The sequence below is a fragment of the Dendrobates tinctorius genome, unplaced genomic scaffold, assembly GCF_039654945.1.
Source record: "Dendrobates tinctorius isolate UK_male_01 unplaced genomic scaffold, ASM3965494v1 ptg000163l, whole genome shotgun sequence".
Lineage (NCBI taxonomy): Eukaryota > Metazoa > Chordata > Amphibia > Anura > Dendrobatidae > Dendrobates > Dendrobates tinctorius.
In genome coordinates this window covers 640,525-660,489 of record NW_027361830.1, presented here as the reverse complement: position 1 = coordinate 660,489, position 19,965 = coordinate 640,525, and the positions used below count along the sequence as shown (strand labels likewise).

Sequence of the window (19,965 nt, the reverse complement as noted above, 5' to 3'; positions counted from 1 at the left end):
TTGGCCATGCACCAGATTGGGAAGACTAGAGAAGAAAACAAAAAAAGTTATGTCTTTGGATGTAGGCATTTGTTTGCTGTGTGTGGTCTGCAGAACATTGTTTTCTATGTGTTGTGTGTAGTGTGATGTTGTGTTTCTGCGTTTGATGCAAAAAACTTACCAATTGTGAGCCCACTCCAGGTGTCTGTCCACCCCTTCCTTCTTCTTCTGGGAGCTCCTCTTCATCTTGTGATTCCTGTTTTGAAATAAAAGGCCATGAATAGACATATATTACAGAGAAGATGGATTTTGGAAATAAAAACTTACCGTCAAACGCTGACGATGCGAGGGAGGGCTCCCAGAAGATGATGTGCTGTCTTCCTGGTGGCCACACTCCATGCCTGTGGGTGGTGTTCCAGCTGCTGCCATTGCTTCTGCTGCTGCTGCTGCTGCATCTATTGGGCGGCTGTTGAATAAAGAGAAACAAAGGGCCAATGAATATCTTGATATTCAATAGCCCTAGTTTGGAGGAATGGGTGATTTGATAATTACCGTCTCTCATCTGCTGCTGGACTCCCCTCCCGTTGTTCAGCATGCTGCTCCAATTGGGGTGGTGCTGATGGTGCTGCTGCAGATGTCTCCTGCCTTCTCCTGCGCCTGGTTGCTGTCTTGGGTGGCATGTTGGGTGTGGCTGTGGGTCCCACTGTCTTGCTTTTATATATGTCTTGTGGGCAGAGCTACTGAGCATGCTCAGACCAAAAAACCGGATCCGGCCGCCGGATCAGGCTTTCGCCGGATCCAGCGCATTGCGGCGCTCATAGGCTTTCATTGTGTGAAAAAGCCGGACGCGCCGGATCCGGCGTGTCCGGCTTTTTCGCCGGAGACAAAAAACGTTACAGTAGACGTTTTATCCAGACGCCGGATCGCGACACATTGCGACACATTGCCGGATCCGGCGCAAACCGGATGAAACGCATGGCCATCCGGCGCAAATGCAAGTCAATGGGGAGTAAACCGGATCCGGCATTGCATTTCGCCGGATCCGGTTTCTGTCAAAAGCGCCGGATCGCGCCTGAAGGCGAAAACCTGATGTGTGAAAGAGGCCTAAGCGTGTCTCTCCGGGGTGAAAATGAAACTAGAATGGCCACCAGCAGGAAGAGAAGGAGTGACCTGACCGGGAAGTGGAAGGCATGTACTAGAATTAATTAGCTGCAGGCTGCTATACAGAAAAAGACCAGCAGGTGGCAGCAGACCAAATGCAAGACTAAACACAAAGAATGGTAACAACACAATCTATATAAAGCATATAATCATAACTTTAGATGGGACAGCACACTCACACTCACGCTGACACACACACACACTGACGCTCACACTCATGCTGACGCTCACACGCTGACCCTCATATGCTGACGCTCACACTCACATGCTGATACTCACATTCAAGCTCACACTGATGCTCACACAAGCTGACGCTCACACTCATTCTCACACGCTGAGACACTCACGCTCATTCTCACACGCTGATGCTCCCACGCTGACACTCACGCCCACGCTCACACGCTGACTCACACTCATGCTCACACGCTGATGCTCACACTCACGCTGACAATCACACTCACGCTCACACTCATGATCAGGCCGGGATCACACATGCGAGGAATATGGCCGAATCTCCCATGTTAATACTCGGCACTGCTGCCAGCACTCAGGAGCGGAGCATGCAGTACATGGAGCCGCATGCTCCACTCCTGAGTGCCAAAACGCACGTTGGGGAGGCACGCCATCCCAGGAACAACCCACATTAAATAGCTGCCCCAGAACCAAAGAGAGGCTAAATAATTAACCCTAATTAATACATAAACAGCTATGGTAGGTGCCATGGCAGTAAAAAGTGACTCAAGAGAAAAAGTAAAATATAATTTTTATTGAATGCAAAATTTAAAAACGTGTATTAAGAAGACAGGGGGAAAAAGGGGGGATAACCTCCAAATAATCAGGGAGAAGAACAGCAGATTGTGCCAAAAAATGTATGTGTTTGAAAAAGTGCAGCCAAAAAACAAAAGGAAAATTGTAAAAAGATAACAATGCCACTATATAAGCTGACAATGAAGGAAATTCATGGATAAAGAGATGTAATTTTAATAATATGATTGCATAAAGAAAACCATGAAGAAATAAAGCTATAAAGACAAAGTGACAGAAAAACCTTTTGGGCAGACTTGTTCAAAATCATAATACAGCAAGGCAACAAAAAAGAACGGCATCCCTATATAAAGGCTCTATATGAAAATTTTACCTGAAATAGGTGTTGAATGCTGAGGTATAGTGCGGCTAGGCAGAAGTACTGTCTCCAGGCCCTGCGCCTTACGAGCGCAGTTTCACAAATGGGCTTCTTCAATATGGGGAGGAATAGAATTAACCCTGACCTGACTAGGATGGAGGCAGAACCATCTCGTCTTAAGGTTGGTTATAGCGGGCTGTATCACGTTTATCAACAGAAAAAAATAAACATTTTAATGTGCATGAGGTCTGCAGACAGCTTCATATCACTGCCGCAAAATTACAACATGGAATACGGTGGGATTTATCACATTCAGCAACAGAAAATATTATATTTTTTTTAATGCACATTAGGTCTGCAGACAGGCTCATATCACTGCCACAACATGACAATGTGGGATACGGCGGGCTGTATCACATTTCGCAACAGAAAATATTATACTTTTTTTTTTATGTGCGTTAGGTCTGCAGACAGGTTCATATCACCTCTACAACATGACAATGTGGGATACCGCGGGCTGTATCATATTCAGCAACAGTGCCAGCGTTAGGAGCAACCTCTCTATAGTGTCAAAAGGGCGCTAAAACAAGATGTCCGCTATTTATATGGAGAGGGACATGTGATTTTAGCAGCCAAAGACACAAGCCATTGTCAAGACATTGTGGGTGTTTCCTGCGCCATGATTGGCTAGCCGCAATATGCACACATAAAATTAGGTGGAAAAAACCTGTTTGCAAAAAAGCCGTGCCTCTGAGCTCTGCAAACCTCCTTCCCTCATCAAACATGTGCCAAACGCTCAAGAAACACCACCATTATCGTTGCTAAAGTGCTGAAAATACGTTTGTGGCAACACAAATATTTTCCCGCACTTTTTACCGAATTTTACAGTTTTTATAAAATTTTGCTCATGTTTCTGATCACGAATCCGAATATGCCATATTCGTGCGGAATTTATGTTTCTTTATCGCTTCATTGGGGGACACAGGTAATCGTGTATATGCTACTGTCGCTAGGAGTCTGACACTAGGCAAAAAAGAAAAAGGTAGCCCCCCCCCGCAGTATACACCCACCGACTGGCACAAAGCACTTCAGTTTAAGTTTAGTGTCAGTAGGAGGCAAACCTGGATCTGATCCAAGATCTGCATTTTCCTTTTCAGGTTTCCTGTTATTTTTTAATGTTTTCCCTTTGTTTTTCAGGTCCTTTTTTTAGGGTAACAGGGTGTACTTTCTCACCCTGTTTTTCCGTACCTATGTGACCAAAAGAGCAGTGTGTCACCTTCACGGATGTTCAGGTCGATTTGTGGTGGCTGATCCTAGCCTTTTCTCCACCTCACCCCTTTCCTTGTAGAGGGCTGGGAGGAAGACGGTGGTCACCAGTGGTGGCTTTCCCCCTTCTTGTAAGGGGTTGACACTGTCTTCTGCGCCATCTGGAGATGGTGCGAGAAGGAGGATTATTCATTCCAGTGACCCTCATCCACCATGAGGGCTCCTGAAGATATCCTCATCACAGCAGAGGGACCGGGACCCACCTCACAGGTATGTCCCCCTCCTTTCCCTCCGCAGCTGCAAACATCAGGCTAGGGAAGGATCGCTGTCCCTTCATCACGGGACAGGGCGGCATTGGTAGGGGACAAGCCTGCACAGCCATGGCCATTTTTTCCTGGCCGGGTTCAGTGCTTGGGGGCACCCCCCCTTTCTTTTGCTGGCCACAACTCTTCCCGGCTTCAATATCATGCTTTTGAATTGCGTGCCCTTTTTAACCAATAGGATGGCTTTCCTCTTCTTCCTTTTCCTGCTCTGTCTGGTACTCCCCCCCCGCATCAAAGCACATGCTGGTTCGGCGCGCTTTTTGCTCCTTTCACGGAGCTTCCCCTTCCTGGCTGCTCGCGCACCGAGTGTGTCATCCAATCGGTGGGGGACTTTCTGTTTCATCAGCTGGCAGATATTCCTGGCTGTTCACATCCCCAGCATGTCAGTCAATCGGATGAATACTTTCTTTTTTCACCAGATGGCAGACCTGCATGCCCACCGCAGTGCATCAGACTTGCTGTTACACAGCACAGCCGATGCTATATCAGCCTCTGTGTGTCTCTGCAGCTCGCTGTCCTCTGTTTTACTGCCATACCCTGCGTTCTCTTCTGACCTGCAGATATCTGCACAAAGGGGGACACAGCCAACCACACAGTTATTTGCTGGTCGTCACTGACATCAGGTAGGCTTTGATCTATCTCTTTTTGTCTCTGCTTTGCTACAGCAGTATTTCCACAACCCTAGAGAGGCTTCTTCTTGCTCCTCTAAGCCTACTGTGATTCATTACACCTGTACCCTCTGTAAAGAAAGTGGTCTTCAGGTCAGTCTGTTTCCTTTCTGCCAGTTCTGCAGTCCTTCTACCATGTTTGCCCTACAGGAGCCCCCTAACACCCGGGATGAGTGCACAACCCTCCCTCCGGAGTGGGCTGTTGCTATGTCACAGTCAGTCTCTGACCTGACAAAAATATCACAGTCCCTGGTCCAGTTCCTGTAATGACTTCCACTCTTGTCTACAGTCACTAGTGCTCCGAACACCTCTGTTGGTGATTCGTATCTACCTGACCACAATCTCCACAGGGACAGATCAGGTACAAAGTCAAGTAAGTGGGCCCTTTCCAGTTCTCCGGGTCCCTCTGCATCCACTAATATTCTGTCCTCACCCCATGCCCCTTCCTCGGAGGCGGTTTTTGGGTCAAATGCGGATTCCCAGTCTGAGTCTGATACGGACCAGGTCTCAAAAGTGCAGGACATGGTCAATTACCTTAGCTTGGCAAGTGCCAAGCTCTTAACCTAAAGGAGAACGAGGTACCTGCTCAGGAGCACTCCGTTTTCTTCAAATGGGTGAAACATTCTTCCCGGACCATTCCCAATCACAAGGAATTTAAGGCAATCATGTCTAAACACTGGGAACACCCTGAAAAGCACTTCCCGGGAAGAAAGTGGCTAGACATCCTTTATCCCTTTAGCCCAGACCTCCTTAGTAGATGAACAGAGTCCCCTAATGTTGACCCGAGACAGTCTTGTCTTTGCCAGACGGTACATCTCTTAAGGACTCTACGGATAGGCAGATGGAGTCCTTGGATAACTCAACCTTTGAAACAGCTGGCGCCTCCCTCTGTCCCACTTTTTCCTCCACCTAGGTGGCAAAGTCCATGTCTGCCTGTGCAAGAATGCTACTTCAGGGTATTCTAGCAGCAGCCTTTTGCAGATGAATTGGTAGACTTAGCAGACCAGATTGCCCATGCCAGCAAATATCTTCTGACTGCCTCCTTGGATGCAGCTGGCTGTTCTGCCAGGGCTACCAGCAACATCATTGCTATACACCGCATTCTCTGGTTGAAAGTATGGAATGCGGATCCACGTCTAAAAAGTCTCTTACTAACCTTTCCTTCTAAGGCTTTAGACTGTTTGGGTCCAAGCTGGACCAAATAATTTCAGATGCTACCGGTGAGAAGAGCACTTCTCTTCCCTAGGTATTTTCCAGGGCGTCTCTTCCCTACTACGCACAGGAATAATAGTATCCGTTCCCTGGCACAAGTGGGTTTCATGGTTCTACTCCAATCTCCTCATAGTCCCGAAGAAAGACAGGTGTCACGCTCGCGCCTTGGCTGAATGGCGCGAGCCGGGGGTTGTGGCCCCACTGTGCCACAGACCAGACTACCCTGGAAGGGGCGTGACTGCGACAGCTACCTTGGTCTTCACTGGAGCCTCTGATGGTGAGGTCAGGCTTGTGCGGCAGGTAGCTGCCGGGTGCCACTCCAGGGTGGTGTCTGGCTGTGGCTGCTGATCCCACTCGGGAACAGGACACCTGGACAGGTGCGAGTGACAAGCAGGCTGAGACACTGGGCAAGCAGGCACGGCTTGGTACACTGGCAGGCAGGCACGGCTTGGAGGCACGGCTTGGAGGCACGGCTTGGAGACACGGCTTGGAGACACTGGGCAAGTGGGCACGGCTTGGAGACACTGGGCAAGTGGGCACGGCTTGGAGACACTGGGCAAGTGGGCACGGCTTGGAGACACTGGGCAAGCAGGCACGGCTTGGAGACACTGGGCAAGTGGAAACGGCTTGGAGACACTGGGCAAGTGGGCACAGCTTGGAGACACTGGGCAAGTGGGCACGGCTTGGAGACACTGGGCAAGCGGACACGGCTTGGAGACACAGGGCAAGCAGGAGTGGTATATGAGAGAACAGGTTTGGACCTGTTCACACAGGAGATGCAGGTATGGATATAGGCAGGAAGGTGTGGTATATGAGAGAACAGGTTTGGACCTGTTCACACAGGAGATGCAGGTAGGCAGAGCCGCAGGAGTGCGGAGCAGGCAGAGCCGCAGGAGTGCGGAACACAGATAAAGCTGCGAGGGTGCCGATGCACACACAGGGAGGACACAAGGAAAGACACGGCAGAGAAGGAACCACAAACAAGGAGACTGACAGACAGAGGTAAGACTGAGTTCAGACAGAGACACAGGGACAAAGACACAAGGACCAGGATATTCTGCCTCCTGGCAGGCAGACAGAGTACGGACAAGGTACAGGGAACAAGACTCAAGGGCCGGGATATTCTGCCTCCTGGCAGGCGGACAAGGTACAAAGCGAGACAGAGTATTCCTACAGAGAAGGAGATACACAGAACAGGGCCTGGCTAGTTCAGCAGCAAGGAGCTAACTGAGTATAGACATTGCACAGGCAATGTATCAGTGGGAGTGGTGAAACTAAATAGTCAAGGGCTCCAGGTGATTGGTCAAGGACAGATTACCCAGGTGCACCCAGACTGCATAAGAACCAGAGAGTTCAGGCGCCGCACCCCTATACACACAGTCAGGAAACATGGAGAGCAAGCAGGAAAACAAGAGGCATAGCACATGGAGCTCAGGGCTGGCAACAGACAGATTTCACAGCATGGATTGAAGCAGAAGGTAAGTTGGTGTGCGGGGGAGGGGAGGCCATGCAGTGACGTCAGCAAGGTTGTTACAGTACCCCCCCTTTACGGCCCCTCTTCCTTAAGCCTGCCAGAATGGCCTGAAGGAGTATGGGACCACACACAGTCCAGGTTGACACGACATCCTTTAGGTAGGGTGGAGTATGTGTGCCATCAGGAATCCCAGATTGCCCGGTTTCTTGGTGCCCAAGGGAGTCAGTTTCCAACACAGAGGGTACAAAGACTTCTTCCTCCTGATTGGCAGAAGGCAGGGACCTGGAAGCTTCAGACTTGACCCCAACATCAGCCGGCCAGCTAGAAACAGAAGACACCATCACCGAGTCCGACTTCCGCCCGATGTGCCAGAAAAATTGGACCTCCTCCTCCCGGTTGGTGAGAAATGGAGATAGGTAGGTCACTGCTCCAACATCTTCACCCACCTGCCAAATGGAAGCTGGAGGCATACATACAGGGAGCCACTTCAGCCTGTTACCCTGAAAAAACTGGACCACATCTTCCTGGTTAGACAATGGGTAAAGCTCTGTCTTGGGACCTTCACCCCTGGGCCACAGGGGAGCTGAAGGCATACACTCAGGATCCATCTTCAGACCTTTATCCTGGGGAAGACAATCAAGAGGCAGGGGTGCTCTTGGGAGCAGGACACTGATATAGTCGCTGGGGACGTGTGAGGAGACTGAGACCGCCTCCCCCTCTTCAGAGGCATCCTGACACCTTGACTCGGCGACTAGCAAACCAGGCAAAGAAGACGACTTTGCTGACTTAATGCGACACAAGGGAACCAGACACCTCTTGTCACTTGGTTGTTTCAAGTGTGGTGCCTTGCTGGGTCTCCAAACATAAATGGGCATCAGGATCTCTGGTTCAGAATGACCCATGGGCATACCAGACAGCAAATGGAAGACAAACTTCTTCGTATACAAAGCTCCGACCTGGAGCTGTAGTTGTCCTTGCAGGACTAGACTGTTCTCCAATAGGGCTCGGCCACCTCGAGACAACGCCCACGCCGGCTTCCGGAGCTGTATGACAGAGACCACACACTGACTCTGTAAGACTGGCGACTTAAATACACCAAAGGTCCCTGAAGGCAGAGAAACAGTTAAAGAGTTTAATGGAGAGGGAGTACTCTCGCCAGGGACAGCCTCTTCTACTGGCCCAGGGTTCTGGAGTACAGGCTTCACAGGACAGAGGCCAGATTCCGGCTGCAACTTGGCCCGCTTCTTCTTGTTAGACCTCTTGGATCTTGCACGGGAGGCCGCATCGGCAGACTGTGGAACAGGTGATGGCTGGACTGTCATAGGTGGTTGAGACGATTCATCCACAGGTTCCTCTTGTCTCTGGAAGCTTGGAGGGGAAGACTTTTCAAGAACAGCTGGACGAGGCCTGTCGAACACTTTACGGAAGGCCACCAGGAAGGCCCCCAGGCTCAAGACGACAGGATCCCCTGCTTCCCAAAGGGGACAGATCCATATCAAGGCATCACCAGCTAGGTAGGACATGATATATGCCACCTTGACCCGGTCAGAGGGGAAACAAACTGCATTCTGCAGGATGTAGTGCAGGCACTTTTTCAGGAACCCTTGGCACTCTTTGGGGTCCCCATAGAACCTAGGCGGATCTGCTGGGTCGTGCTCTTCGTAGGCCAGGAGCTGCTCATAGATGGCCTTGGAGACTATGAGTGGTTCAGAAGTCTCCACAATTGGAACCACACAAGGCGGAACAAACTCTTCTGGTGGCTCACACTGGCAGGGAGAGAGTTCATGACGCTCTGCGAGCGGAAGGACATGGGACTCAGCGGGGACCATGGCCTGTGCAAACTGTCACGCTCGCGCCTTGGCTGAATGGCGCGAGCCAGGGGTTGTGGCCCCACTGTGCCACAGACCAGACTACCCTGGAAGGGGCGTGACTGCGACAGCTACCTTGGTCTTCACTGGAGCCTCTGATGGTGAGGTCAGGCTTGTGCGGCAGGTAGCTGCCGGGTGCCACTCCAGGGTGGTGTCTGGCTGTGGCTGCTGATCCCACTCGGGAACAGGACACCTGGACAGGTGCAAGTGACAAGCAGGCTGAGACACTGGGCAAGCAGGCACGGCTTGGTACACTGGCAGGCAGGCACGGCTTGGAGACACGGCTTGGAGACACTGGGCAAGCGGGCACGGCTTGGGGACACTGGGCAAGCGGGCACGGCTTGGGGACACTGGGCAAGCGGGCACGGCTTGGGGACACTGGGCAAGCGGGCACGGCTTGGAGACACTGGGCACGGCTTGGAGACACTGGGCAAGCGGGCACGGCTTGGAGACACTGGGCAAGCGGGCACGGCTTGGAGACACTGGGCAAGCGGGCACGGCTTGGAGACACTGGGCAAGCGGGCACGGCTTGGAGACACTGGGCAAGCGGGCACGGCTTGGAGACACTGGGCAAGCGGGCACGGCTTGGAGACACTGGGCAAGCGGGCACGGCTTGGAGACACTGGGCAAGCGGGCACGGCTTGGAGACACTGGGCAAGCGGGCATGGCTTGGAGACACTGGGCAAGCAGGCACGGCTTGGAGACACTGGGCAAGCGGGCACGGCTTGGAGACACAGGGCAAGCAGGAGTGGTATATGAGAGAACAGCTTTGGACCTGTTCACACAGGAGCTGCAGGTATGGATATAGGCAGGAAGGTGTGGTATATGAGAGAACAGGTTTGGACCTGTTCACACAGGAGATGCAGGTATGGATATAGGCAGGAAGGTGTGGTATATGAGAGAACAGGTTTGGACCTGTTCACACAGGAGATGCAGGTATGGATATAGGCAGGAAGGAGTGGTATGAGAGAACAGGTTTGGACCTGTTCACACAGGAGATGCAGGTAGGCAGAGCCGCAGGAGTGCGGAGCAGGCAGAGCCGCAGGAGTGCGGAGCAGGCAGAGCCGCAGGAGTGCGGAGCAGGCAGAGCCGCAGGAGTGCGGAACACAGATAAAGCTGCGGGGGTGCCGATGCACACACAGGGAGGACACAAGGAAAGACACAGCAGAGAAGGAACCACAAACAAGGAGACTGACAGACAGAGGTAAGACTGAGTTCAGACAGAGACACAGGGACAAAGACACAAGGACCAGGATATTCTGCCTCCTGGCAGGCAGACAGAGTACGGACAAGGTACAGGGAACAAGACTCAAGGGCCGGGATATTCTGCCTCCTGGCAGGCGGACAAGGTACAAAGCGAGACAGAGTATTCCTACAGAGAAGGAGATACACAGAACAGGGCCTGGCTAGTTCAGCAGCAAGGAGCTAACTGAGTTTAGACATTGCACAGGCAATGTATCAGTGGGAGTGGTGAAACTAAATAGTCAAGGGCTCCAGGTGATTGGTCAAGGACAGATTACCCAGGTGCACCCAGACTGCATAAGAACCAGAGAGTTCAGGCGCCGCCCACCTATACACACAGTCAGGAAACATGGAGAGCAAGCAGGAAAACAAGAGGCATAGCACATGGAGCTCAGGGCTGGCAACAGACAGATTTCACAGCATGGCTTGAAGCAGAAAGTAAGTTGGTGTGCGGGGGATGGGAGGCCATGCAGTGATGCCAGCAAGGTTGTTACAACAGGTCTATCCGTCCAATTTTGGACCTAAAGCGTTTGAACCGTCACGTTTGGATCCGTCATTTCAGGATGGAGTTGCTAAGTTCGGTAATCGCCTCCAGGGAACCAGGGGAATTTATTTGCTCTGTAGACTTTCAGGATGCTTTTTCCCACATTCTTGTTTGTGTTCAGCATCAGATATTCCTCTGGTTTGCGATCCAGGAGGACCACTATCAGTTCACGGCTCTTCCTTTTGGCCTCGCCTCGGCTCCCAGAGTATTCACAAAGGTCATGGCAGCGGTCATGGCCATCCTTCTTTCCAAGGGGATTCTCATAATACCTTACTTGAACGTTCTTTTGATCAAAGGATCATCCTGCTGAAACTTCGACCAGAGTTTTCAGATCACATTGGACACTCTGGTCTGTCTCAGCTGGATAGTCACTAGAGATAATTGGCATGCACACTGTCAAAATACGAGGTGCAGATGTAATGGGCCGTAGAGGTTCAATAATCAAAAGAATTTCCAATTCACCACACAACCTTAGTGGAATTTCTTTCAAAGAATGTCAAAATTTTATTGTGCATTTACAATATATAGTGCTCACAATACACTGGAAAAGTAGGGGGGAAGGGAGTGATTGCGACACAACATTTCGACCCCACTGGGGTCTTGATCATAAGTCGCTGTAAGGCTGGGTTCACACGTTTCGGAACTCTCGCGGAAATTACCGCGAGAATTCCGGAATTCCATTCCTCGGGAAAATCTCATTTTAAAATCCTGCGATTTTTCCCACGGAAAAACTAGCATTTTGCAAGCGTAATTAGCTTGCAGAATTGCTAGCGTTTTCCAAGCGATCTGGAGCATCGCTTGGAGAACTGATTGACAGGTTGGTCACACTCGTCAAACATAGTGTTTGACGAGTGTGACCAACTTTTTACTATTGAGGCCGCCTATGCGGCCTCAATAGTAAAAGATAGAATGTAAAAAATAATAATGAAAAAAAAATGTTGTTCTCACCTTCCGACGTCCCGCGCAGCCTTCCCGCCTCTCTCCACGCTCCCGGTCCCAGTAAGCCTTTGTGAGTGATGACGTCCGTTCTCGCGGGATCGCGACGTCTCGCGGTCATTCACGATGACATCGCGCGAATGACCGCGAGACTTCGTGATCCCGCGAGAACAGACGTCATCGCTCGCAAAGGCTTACTGGGACCAGGAGCGTGGAGAGAGGCGGGAAGGCTGCGCGGGACGTCGGAAGGTGAGAATAACAATATTTTTTATTTTAAATTCTATTTTTTGCAGGGATATGGTACCCAAAGCCCGGAGGACAGTCTCCTCTCCTCCGGACCGTGGGTACCATCCGCAAATGTTCTGCTTACTTTTCGCATGGTGTGCACAGCCACATGCGGAAAGTAAGCAGAACAATGCATTCCTATGGGTGCGGGATCGCCGCGATTCCACGAAATTAATGAGCATGCTGCGTTTTTTAACACAAAGCGATTCCGTCGTGGTAAAAACCGCAGCATTACCACAGCATTGCGGAATCCCATAGGAATGCATGGGATGCTTATTTTTCGCTGCAAAATCGTGCGGTTAAAACCACTGCGGAAACGCGAAAAAAAGCCACATGTGAACTCAGCCTTAAACAAAAGGAGGACAAATAAGACATATAAAATAACAAAATTATGTAGAAGAACATAATGACATTAGAGAACAAAAAAATAGTCCCTAAAAGGAGTAGCTTAGAATTAATATAATATAGAATTACATCATTCACATATGGCTTCTAAAGAGTGTACAAATAGTCATGTACAATCAGGATTTACCTTAATCCAGCTGTATATTACAGACGTAAAAGAGCACGAAAAGAGAGAAATCCCTGTAGGATCCAGGTTCTATATGTAGTGTCAATGTGTCTGTAAAAGGGAGAGGAGAGAAAAAAGAATGCGGTTAATAATTAAAAAAGCCAGTTATTTTCCCTATTGAGGCCCTTTGGTTCTAAAGTATCAAGGGTATGAATCCAGAAGGTCTCCCTTTGTTTGAGGAGTTTGACTCGGTCACCCCCTCGTCTAGGACGGTCAACTTGCTCAATTATTTGAAACTTTAATTGCGCCACTGTGTCTATTTTTGAGGAAGTGATCCGGTAGGGGGAGCCACGTCTTACCACACCGGATAGTGGATTTGTGACTCGCAATCCGATCTTTGACATGTTGAGTGGACTCCCATTTGACTACATAGATAACAAAGTTTGAGTCACAGGTGTAATATCCACGTATGGGGTAAAATTTACAGGTTCTGGGATGAGCTATGGTGACAGACCTGATGATATTTGAACAGGAGGCGCAGTTAAGACATGGAAACATACCGCAGCGTCTTGTACTCATAACCTTTGTGTATTGTTAGGGCGTGTACTGCCAATATTAGCACATACCAACTTGTCCTTGATATTACAATTTACTATACACTACAGTAGTAAACAAGTACCCTTTCTTGATACTTTGGTCTCTAAGAACACAGGACATCTCTCAACTGATCTATTTTGCAAACCTACGGATTGCAATAGTCTGCTTCACTACTGTAGCTGTCACTCTAAAGCAACTCAGAACAGTATACCTAGATCACAGTACAATAGAATGTCCCGGATTGTCTCTGACCCTGAAATACTCAATACCAGATTGGAGACCATGACTCAGAAATTTCGAGACCAACATTATCCTCTTAGGTTGTTAGACAGTGAAAAAAACCGAGCCTTACCGCACAATCCTCTCCTCCACCCACCCAGCCCAAGGAAAGGGTACCATTTGTACATACGTACCATCCTCTTCTGCCTAAAGTTCAATCCATTATCAGAAAACACTGGACACTCTCTTATCTAAGGCATATCCTAACATCGATTCATTAAAACTCCTACCTTAATGTGCACCAGGAGGGCCACTAACATCAAGGACAAGTTGGTACGTGCTGATATTGGCAGTACACGCCCTAACAATACACACAGATTACTGAGTACAAGATGCTGTGGTATATTTCCATGTCTTAGCTACGCCTCCTGTTCAAATATCATCAAGTCTGACACCATAACTCATCCCAGAAACGGTAAATCTTATCGCATACGTGGATCCTACACCTGTGACTCAAACTTTGTTATCTATGTAGCCAAATGTCCGTGTGGTCTCCTGTATGTCGGGGAGACCACTCAACGTGTCAAAGATCGGATTGCGAGTCACAAATCCACTATCAGGTGTGGTAAGACGTGTCTCCCCCTACCGTATCACTTCTTCAAAAATAGACACACAGTGGCGCAATTAAAGTTTCAAATAATTGAGCAAGTTGACTGTCCTAGACGAGGGGGTGACCGAGTCAAACTCCTCAAACAAAGGGAGACCTTCTGGATTCATACCCTTGATACTTTAGAACCAAAGGGCCTCAATAGGAAAATTAACTGGCTTCTTTAATAATTATTAACCGCATTCTCTTTTCTCGCCTCTCCTTTTTACAGACACGTTGACAATACATATAGACCCTGGATCCTACCGGGATTTCTCTCTTTTCTTGCTCTTTTACGTCTTTACTATACAGCTGGATTAACGTAAATCCTGATTGTACATGACTATTTGGATACTCTTTAGAAGCTATATGTGAATGATGGAATTCTATATTATTGATATTTCACTTGTACAACTTTATAGTTTGTTATTCTAAGCTACTCCTTTTAGGGACTATTTTTTTTGTTCTCTAATGCCATTATTTTCTTCTATATAATTTTGTTATTTTATATGTCTTATTTGTCCTCCTTTTGATTTACAGCGACTTATGATCCCCAGTAGAGTCAAAATGTTAAGTTGTGTCACAATCTCTCCCTTCCCCCTACTTTTCCAGTGTATTGTGAGCACTATACATTGTATATGCGCAATAAAATTTTGACATTCTTTGAAAGATATTCCACTAAGAGTGTGCGGTGAATTGTGAATTTTTTCGTCTGGATAGTCCACAGGGAATTCCACCCTGATCCCATCTCAGCACCTAGCGTTTCTGGGCATGAGGTTTGACATGATCTAAGTCCATATCTTTCTTCCAGGGTAGAGGTTCTAGATAGCCCCCGAACATATATTGCCGGTGAGACAAGATGAGGCACAAACACAGGCAGAAAATAGAATAAGCAAAAGATGGGGCCCAAACTGTCTAGATAGAACAGGACAGAAAAAGATGCTGTCTGCAATCACGCAAAAAACCCTAAGAAAAATCCAACACGTCTGATATGCAAAAATACTGAGGCCACACGACCTCTCCCCCACTAAATCAGAACTCTGGTATGAACTGGGCACAAAACAAAGATACTGATGTAACAGGGAATTAGAGATACAGAAAAGACTGACACAAGCTGTGGCATATGAAACAGAGTCCAGCACAGGTCCCAACAGGGAACCCGGCTGAACTCGCACCAGCAGAGCAAACATCAGAAAACAGCAAAACTGAATCAAAATGCAAAAAGATTCAAGCAGACAGCTTATCTGAAAAATGCAGGACGGAGCAGGAGGCAAGCAGACTACTTCCAAAATGCTCAGGAAGTAAACCAAATCACCGGCAACAACTGAGGGAAGGTTGCTCACTTAAATCTCTCCCGTCTGTAACACCTGACCTCCAATCATCATCTTCAGGTGATTGACTTCTGTCAGCTAGACTAGCTCCATTACCAGCAGAAACTACCAGAGGGAGCCCACACTCAGAAGCCAGGTCAAAGGTGTTCACAACACACGTTCCTGCCATATCAGCAGTGCATATTCCAGGGGTGAAAAATTGGGCAGCCGATTTTCTGAGTCATCAGGGCGAGTGGTCTCTCAACCCTGCTGTCTTCAACCAGATGTTACAGAGATGGGGCACCCTGGACGTTGACCTGATGCCATCTCGGATGAACCACAAGGTTCCTCAGTTTGTAGCCAGGTCCCTAGATGTGTTAGTCATCGTTTTCAATGCTCTAGTAATTCCAGCTGACTTTTATCTTTTTCCAGCTCTTCCCTTGGTTCCGACAGTCATGAGTAAGATAAAGGCGGAAGGGACTCCAATAATCCTGGTGGGTCCAGGCTGGCTCAGAAGGGCCTGGTATGCGGAGCTAGTGAACATGCTCATGGACGCTCCCTGGAAGCTTCCATACCATCCAGATCTTCTCTCACAAGGCCCTTTCTACAACCAGAGTTCACAGTCTCTGGGTTTAACGGCATGGCTGTTTAGGCCGCAGTCCTGAAGGGGGCTGTTTTTTTTCCCATCAGGTCATTCAGACAATGATTACATTGAGAAAACCAGCATCCTTGCATATCTATCACAGATACTGGAAGGCCTTCTTTATTCGGACTCCCATGACAGCACCACGAGAGAGGGGATCCGCCCTTCGGGAACAGGAAACCTACAGATACAAAAAGGGCGGCACCTCTCCCACGCATCAGTTGGTTTCCTGTTCCTGAGGGGACGGGATCCTGCAGATGACCGGATCCCAGGCCGGCCGGCCGGTACAGGTAGCGAGGGGGTCTCCTACCTCGGCCTGGTGCGGAGCTCCTGGAAGACGCCACGGTGGCCCAGGATGGGTGGCACGGCGATGGCGTAGACAGCAGGGAGCGGCGTCCAGAGGAGGTCCGTCTCCATAAGCAGACCGCGCCAGTGAGTATGCCCCCCGGGGACTCCCAACTCCAGCGGCGCGATCGCGGTGGTAGGGGGGGCCGGTGCGGCTGCAGAGCGTTGGGGCCGGGGAGCGCTCCATAGTGCAGTGCCCGGGCATCCTGCGTGACTTCCGGTCACGTCGGAGTCGCGGTGACGTCAGGGGGCAGAGCCTCGGGGCGCTTCCGGGTTGGCAGCTCCACTGCGCAGGCGTGGAGACCCAAGATGGCGGCGCCCATCGGGAGGATGCCGGTAAGCGCCGGTTCCCCTGCCAAAAGCTGCGCCAGCTGGGGAGGGGGGCCCTGTTAGGGGGGGGGGGCGCGGCAGAAGGATATCTGCTGTCCAGAGGAGGGGTATATAGGCAGGACCCTAGATGGGTGCCTTGCCTTGGCCACATTATTGCAAGCCAGTAATGGAGAGCGATCAGGAGCAGCAGCAAAAGCAGCAGCAGCAGCAAAAGCAGCAGCAACGGCGGCAACAGCGACAATCTTCACTGCCGCCCCTGGATGACCTTAGGCAGGTCAAACAGAAGAAGAAAGAGGCCCGTGACAGTAAGGAGCGTCCGGGACAAAGTGACCAGTCCAGTCATAAGAGCTCCGCTAGGCGGACAGGAGCATCGACTGAGAAAAATCCCCCTCATTCTCCGGAACTTGATTGTGGCACTGGTAAGTGATCTTCGTGAATGTTCACTCGGTGACGGGGCCTCCTTCTGTGTTTTTATTCTAGGGGAAGAAAGCTACGAGTAAAACCAGACACAGGGAGTGCGCACTCTGTGCATGCCCGTTACCAGATTCATGCCCCAAAAAGTTATGTCCCCCCTGTATCCAGCAGACAGTGGCGGAGGAATCGCCCACAGTAGCGGCGTGTTTAAGGGATATAGTAAGGGCAGAGACGAAGGAAACCCTAAAATCCCTGTCCCAACCAGGGGTGAGGACCCGGTGGAGTCGGATTCCTCGACAGAGTGGAGAAGTAAGGGCTCCCATTTTTCATCTCCCTCGTCCCCCTCAGAAGAAGAGGACTCTGGTCGGTTTTGCCTGCCGCTCGACCGAGTAGACAAATTAGTAAAAGCGGTCAGAGGAACAATGGAGGTGGAGGAGCCGAAGCCTCAATTATCCATGCAGGATGTGATGTTCGGGGGGCTGGAGCAGAGGAAGCGTAGGGTCTTCCCACTAAACGAAAAGATCCAGGATCTCATCCGCAGAGAGTAGAAAAATCCAGATAAAAGAGGGTCACTACCACTAGCCCTCAAGCGGAGATATCCCTTTGACGATACAGCAATGAATACTTGGGACAAGGCCCCCAAATTAGATGCAGCTATTGCGAAAGCATTGAAAAAATCCTCGCTACCCTTTGAGGACATGGGGTCCCTTAAAGATCCTCTAGACAGGAAGGCAGATACCTTCCTTAAAAATACCTGGGAGATGGCAGCCGGTTCCTTAAGACCAGCAGTAGCATCGACTTGCACGGCCAGGTTCATGATGGTCTGGTTGGACCAGTTAGAGTTGCAGTTAAAACAGGGAACATCTAGACAGGCAATCCTGGGTGCCCTTCCAATAATCCAGGATGGCGCAGCCTTCCTAGCGGTTGCCTCGGCTGATGCAGTCAGAATGGCCGCCAGGGCAGCAGGACTCTCTAATGCGGCTCGGAGAGCCCTGTGGCTGAAGTGCTGGCCGGGAGATATTCAGTCCAGGGCGAAACTCTGCACTATCCCGTGTGAGGGGGAATATTTATTCGGAGCAGTCCTGGACGAATTACTGGAGAAGGCTGGGGATGATAAAAAGAAATTCCCAAACCTTTGGTCCGCATCTTACTGTCGTCCGTTTAATAGGAGGAGATTCGGTCAAGGGAGAAGGCGTAACCCTTCACCTAATAGAGACCGTCCCAGATGGGAGGATAGAAGGAGAAGAGGTACGGGCTTCATGTTCAGACGCTCGTCGAGAGAGCGAAAAAGACAAAACCAATGACTAGCAATTTCCGTGGGGGGTAGACTGTCATCCTTCCTCCCAGCATGGCTACAGGTCACCAATAGTGACTGGGTGCGGAATGTGATATCCACCGGACTCAGGTTGGAGTTCACTCAAGTCCCACGGGATACCTTTAAACCAACACCCTTAAGGTCTTCACCCTTCGAGCAAGCGGCTTTAGAAGCAGAGGTCTTGAACCTGTGTCTAAAAAAGTTCTGATAGAGGTTCCAGAGTCTGAGAGAGGAAGAGGATTCTACTCTCCCTTATTCCTAATCCAAAAGCCGGATAAAACATTCAGAACGATTATTAATTTACGTTTTCTTAATGAATTTTTGGTTAAACGCACCTTTAAAATGGAATCCATTAGTTCTACAATAAAGATGCTGTTTGAAGGGTGTTTTATGGCGGTAGTGGACTTAAAAGACGCATACTATCATGTGCCCATCCACGCAGATTTCCAGCAGTTCCTGAGAGTGGCGGTATCAATAGACGGTATAATCCGTCATTATCAATATTGAGCCCTTCCCTTTGGTCTCTCAGCAGCGCCCCGGGTATTTACAAAAATAGTGGCCGAGGTTATGGCTCATTTACGGGAAGTTGACATCTTAGTTATCCCATACTTGGATGATTTTTTGATTGTGGGAAATTCGGTGGACCATTGTCTGTCTCAGATTAAAAAGCCAAGTCCAGATTAGAGAACCTCAGATGGATTATAAATTACGAAAAGTCCCGATTTCAGCCCTTAAAGGTCCAGAAATTTCTAGGCTTGCTGTTAAATTCAGAAACCCAGCAGTGTCTTACCCGTAGATAAATTACAGCAGATACAGCAGCAGGTTCTTCGGGCAATCGATAGACCCTCCATGACCCTCAGGCAGGCCATGTCCCTGTTAGGCTCCCTAACCTCATGTATCCCAGCGGTCAAGTGGGCACAATTCCACACTAGGGCCCTTCAGAATGATGTCCTGGTTAATAGCAGAACCTTAGAGGGCTTCTTGCAGGGTCAGGTATTGCTAAGCCCCTCAACTATTACATCTCTTAGGTGGTGGCTCGATGTCGGAAATTTAGCCTCGGGGGTGCCCTGGGTGATACAGATAACCCGCGTAATAACCACAGACGCTAGTCCTTGGGGTTGGGGGGCCCATATGGGGGACATAGTGATACAGGGACAGTGGGACTCCGATGCTGAGATCTCATCTAACCAGAGGGAGTTGCTGGCGATTGAATTGGCCATTAAAAAACTCATTATGTATCTACAGGGCCATCATGTGAGGATACTCTCGGACAACCAGGTAGCGGTAGCCTATGTCAACCACCAAGGTGGAACCCGCTCCAACGCCCTGATGCGGATAACGAAACGTCTCCTTCAGATAGCAGAGAAAAATTTTCTATCTTTAACCGCGCTCCACATCAGCGGAAAAGACAACATGAAGGCAGACTTTCTAAGCCGCAGGGCCCTAAGGCAGGGAGAATGGGCCTTAAACTGAGACATCTACAATCAGATTGTCCGCAAATGGGGTCGACCGGAGGTGGACCTCTTTGCCACCAAGGAAAACAGGAAGGAAAAA

General features: G+C 49.7%; 2 protein-coding genes across 3 annotated transcripts in view; one reads left to right on the top strand and one right to left on the bottom strand.

Annotated features, from left to right (window-relative positions):
• LOC141052808 (uncharacterized) overlaps positions 1–1,465 on the bottom strand; it is a 30,460-nt gene extending 28,995 nt beyond the window's left edge. Inside the window, exon 1 of the mRNA XM_073550114.1 lies at positions 1,420–1,465. Within this exon, the coding sequence (XP_073406215.1) occupies positions 1,420–1,465 (46 nt within the window). The remainder of the gene's footprint in view (positions 1–1,419) is intronic.
• NQO2 (N-ribosyldihydronicotinamide:quinone dehydrogenase 2) overlaps positions 1–19,965 on the top strand; it is a 154,858-nt gene that overhangs the window by 51,527 nt on the left and 83,366 nt on the right. The window lies entirely within an intron of this gene.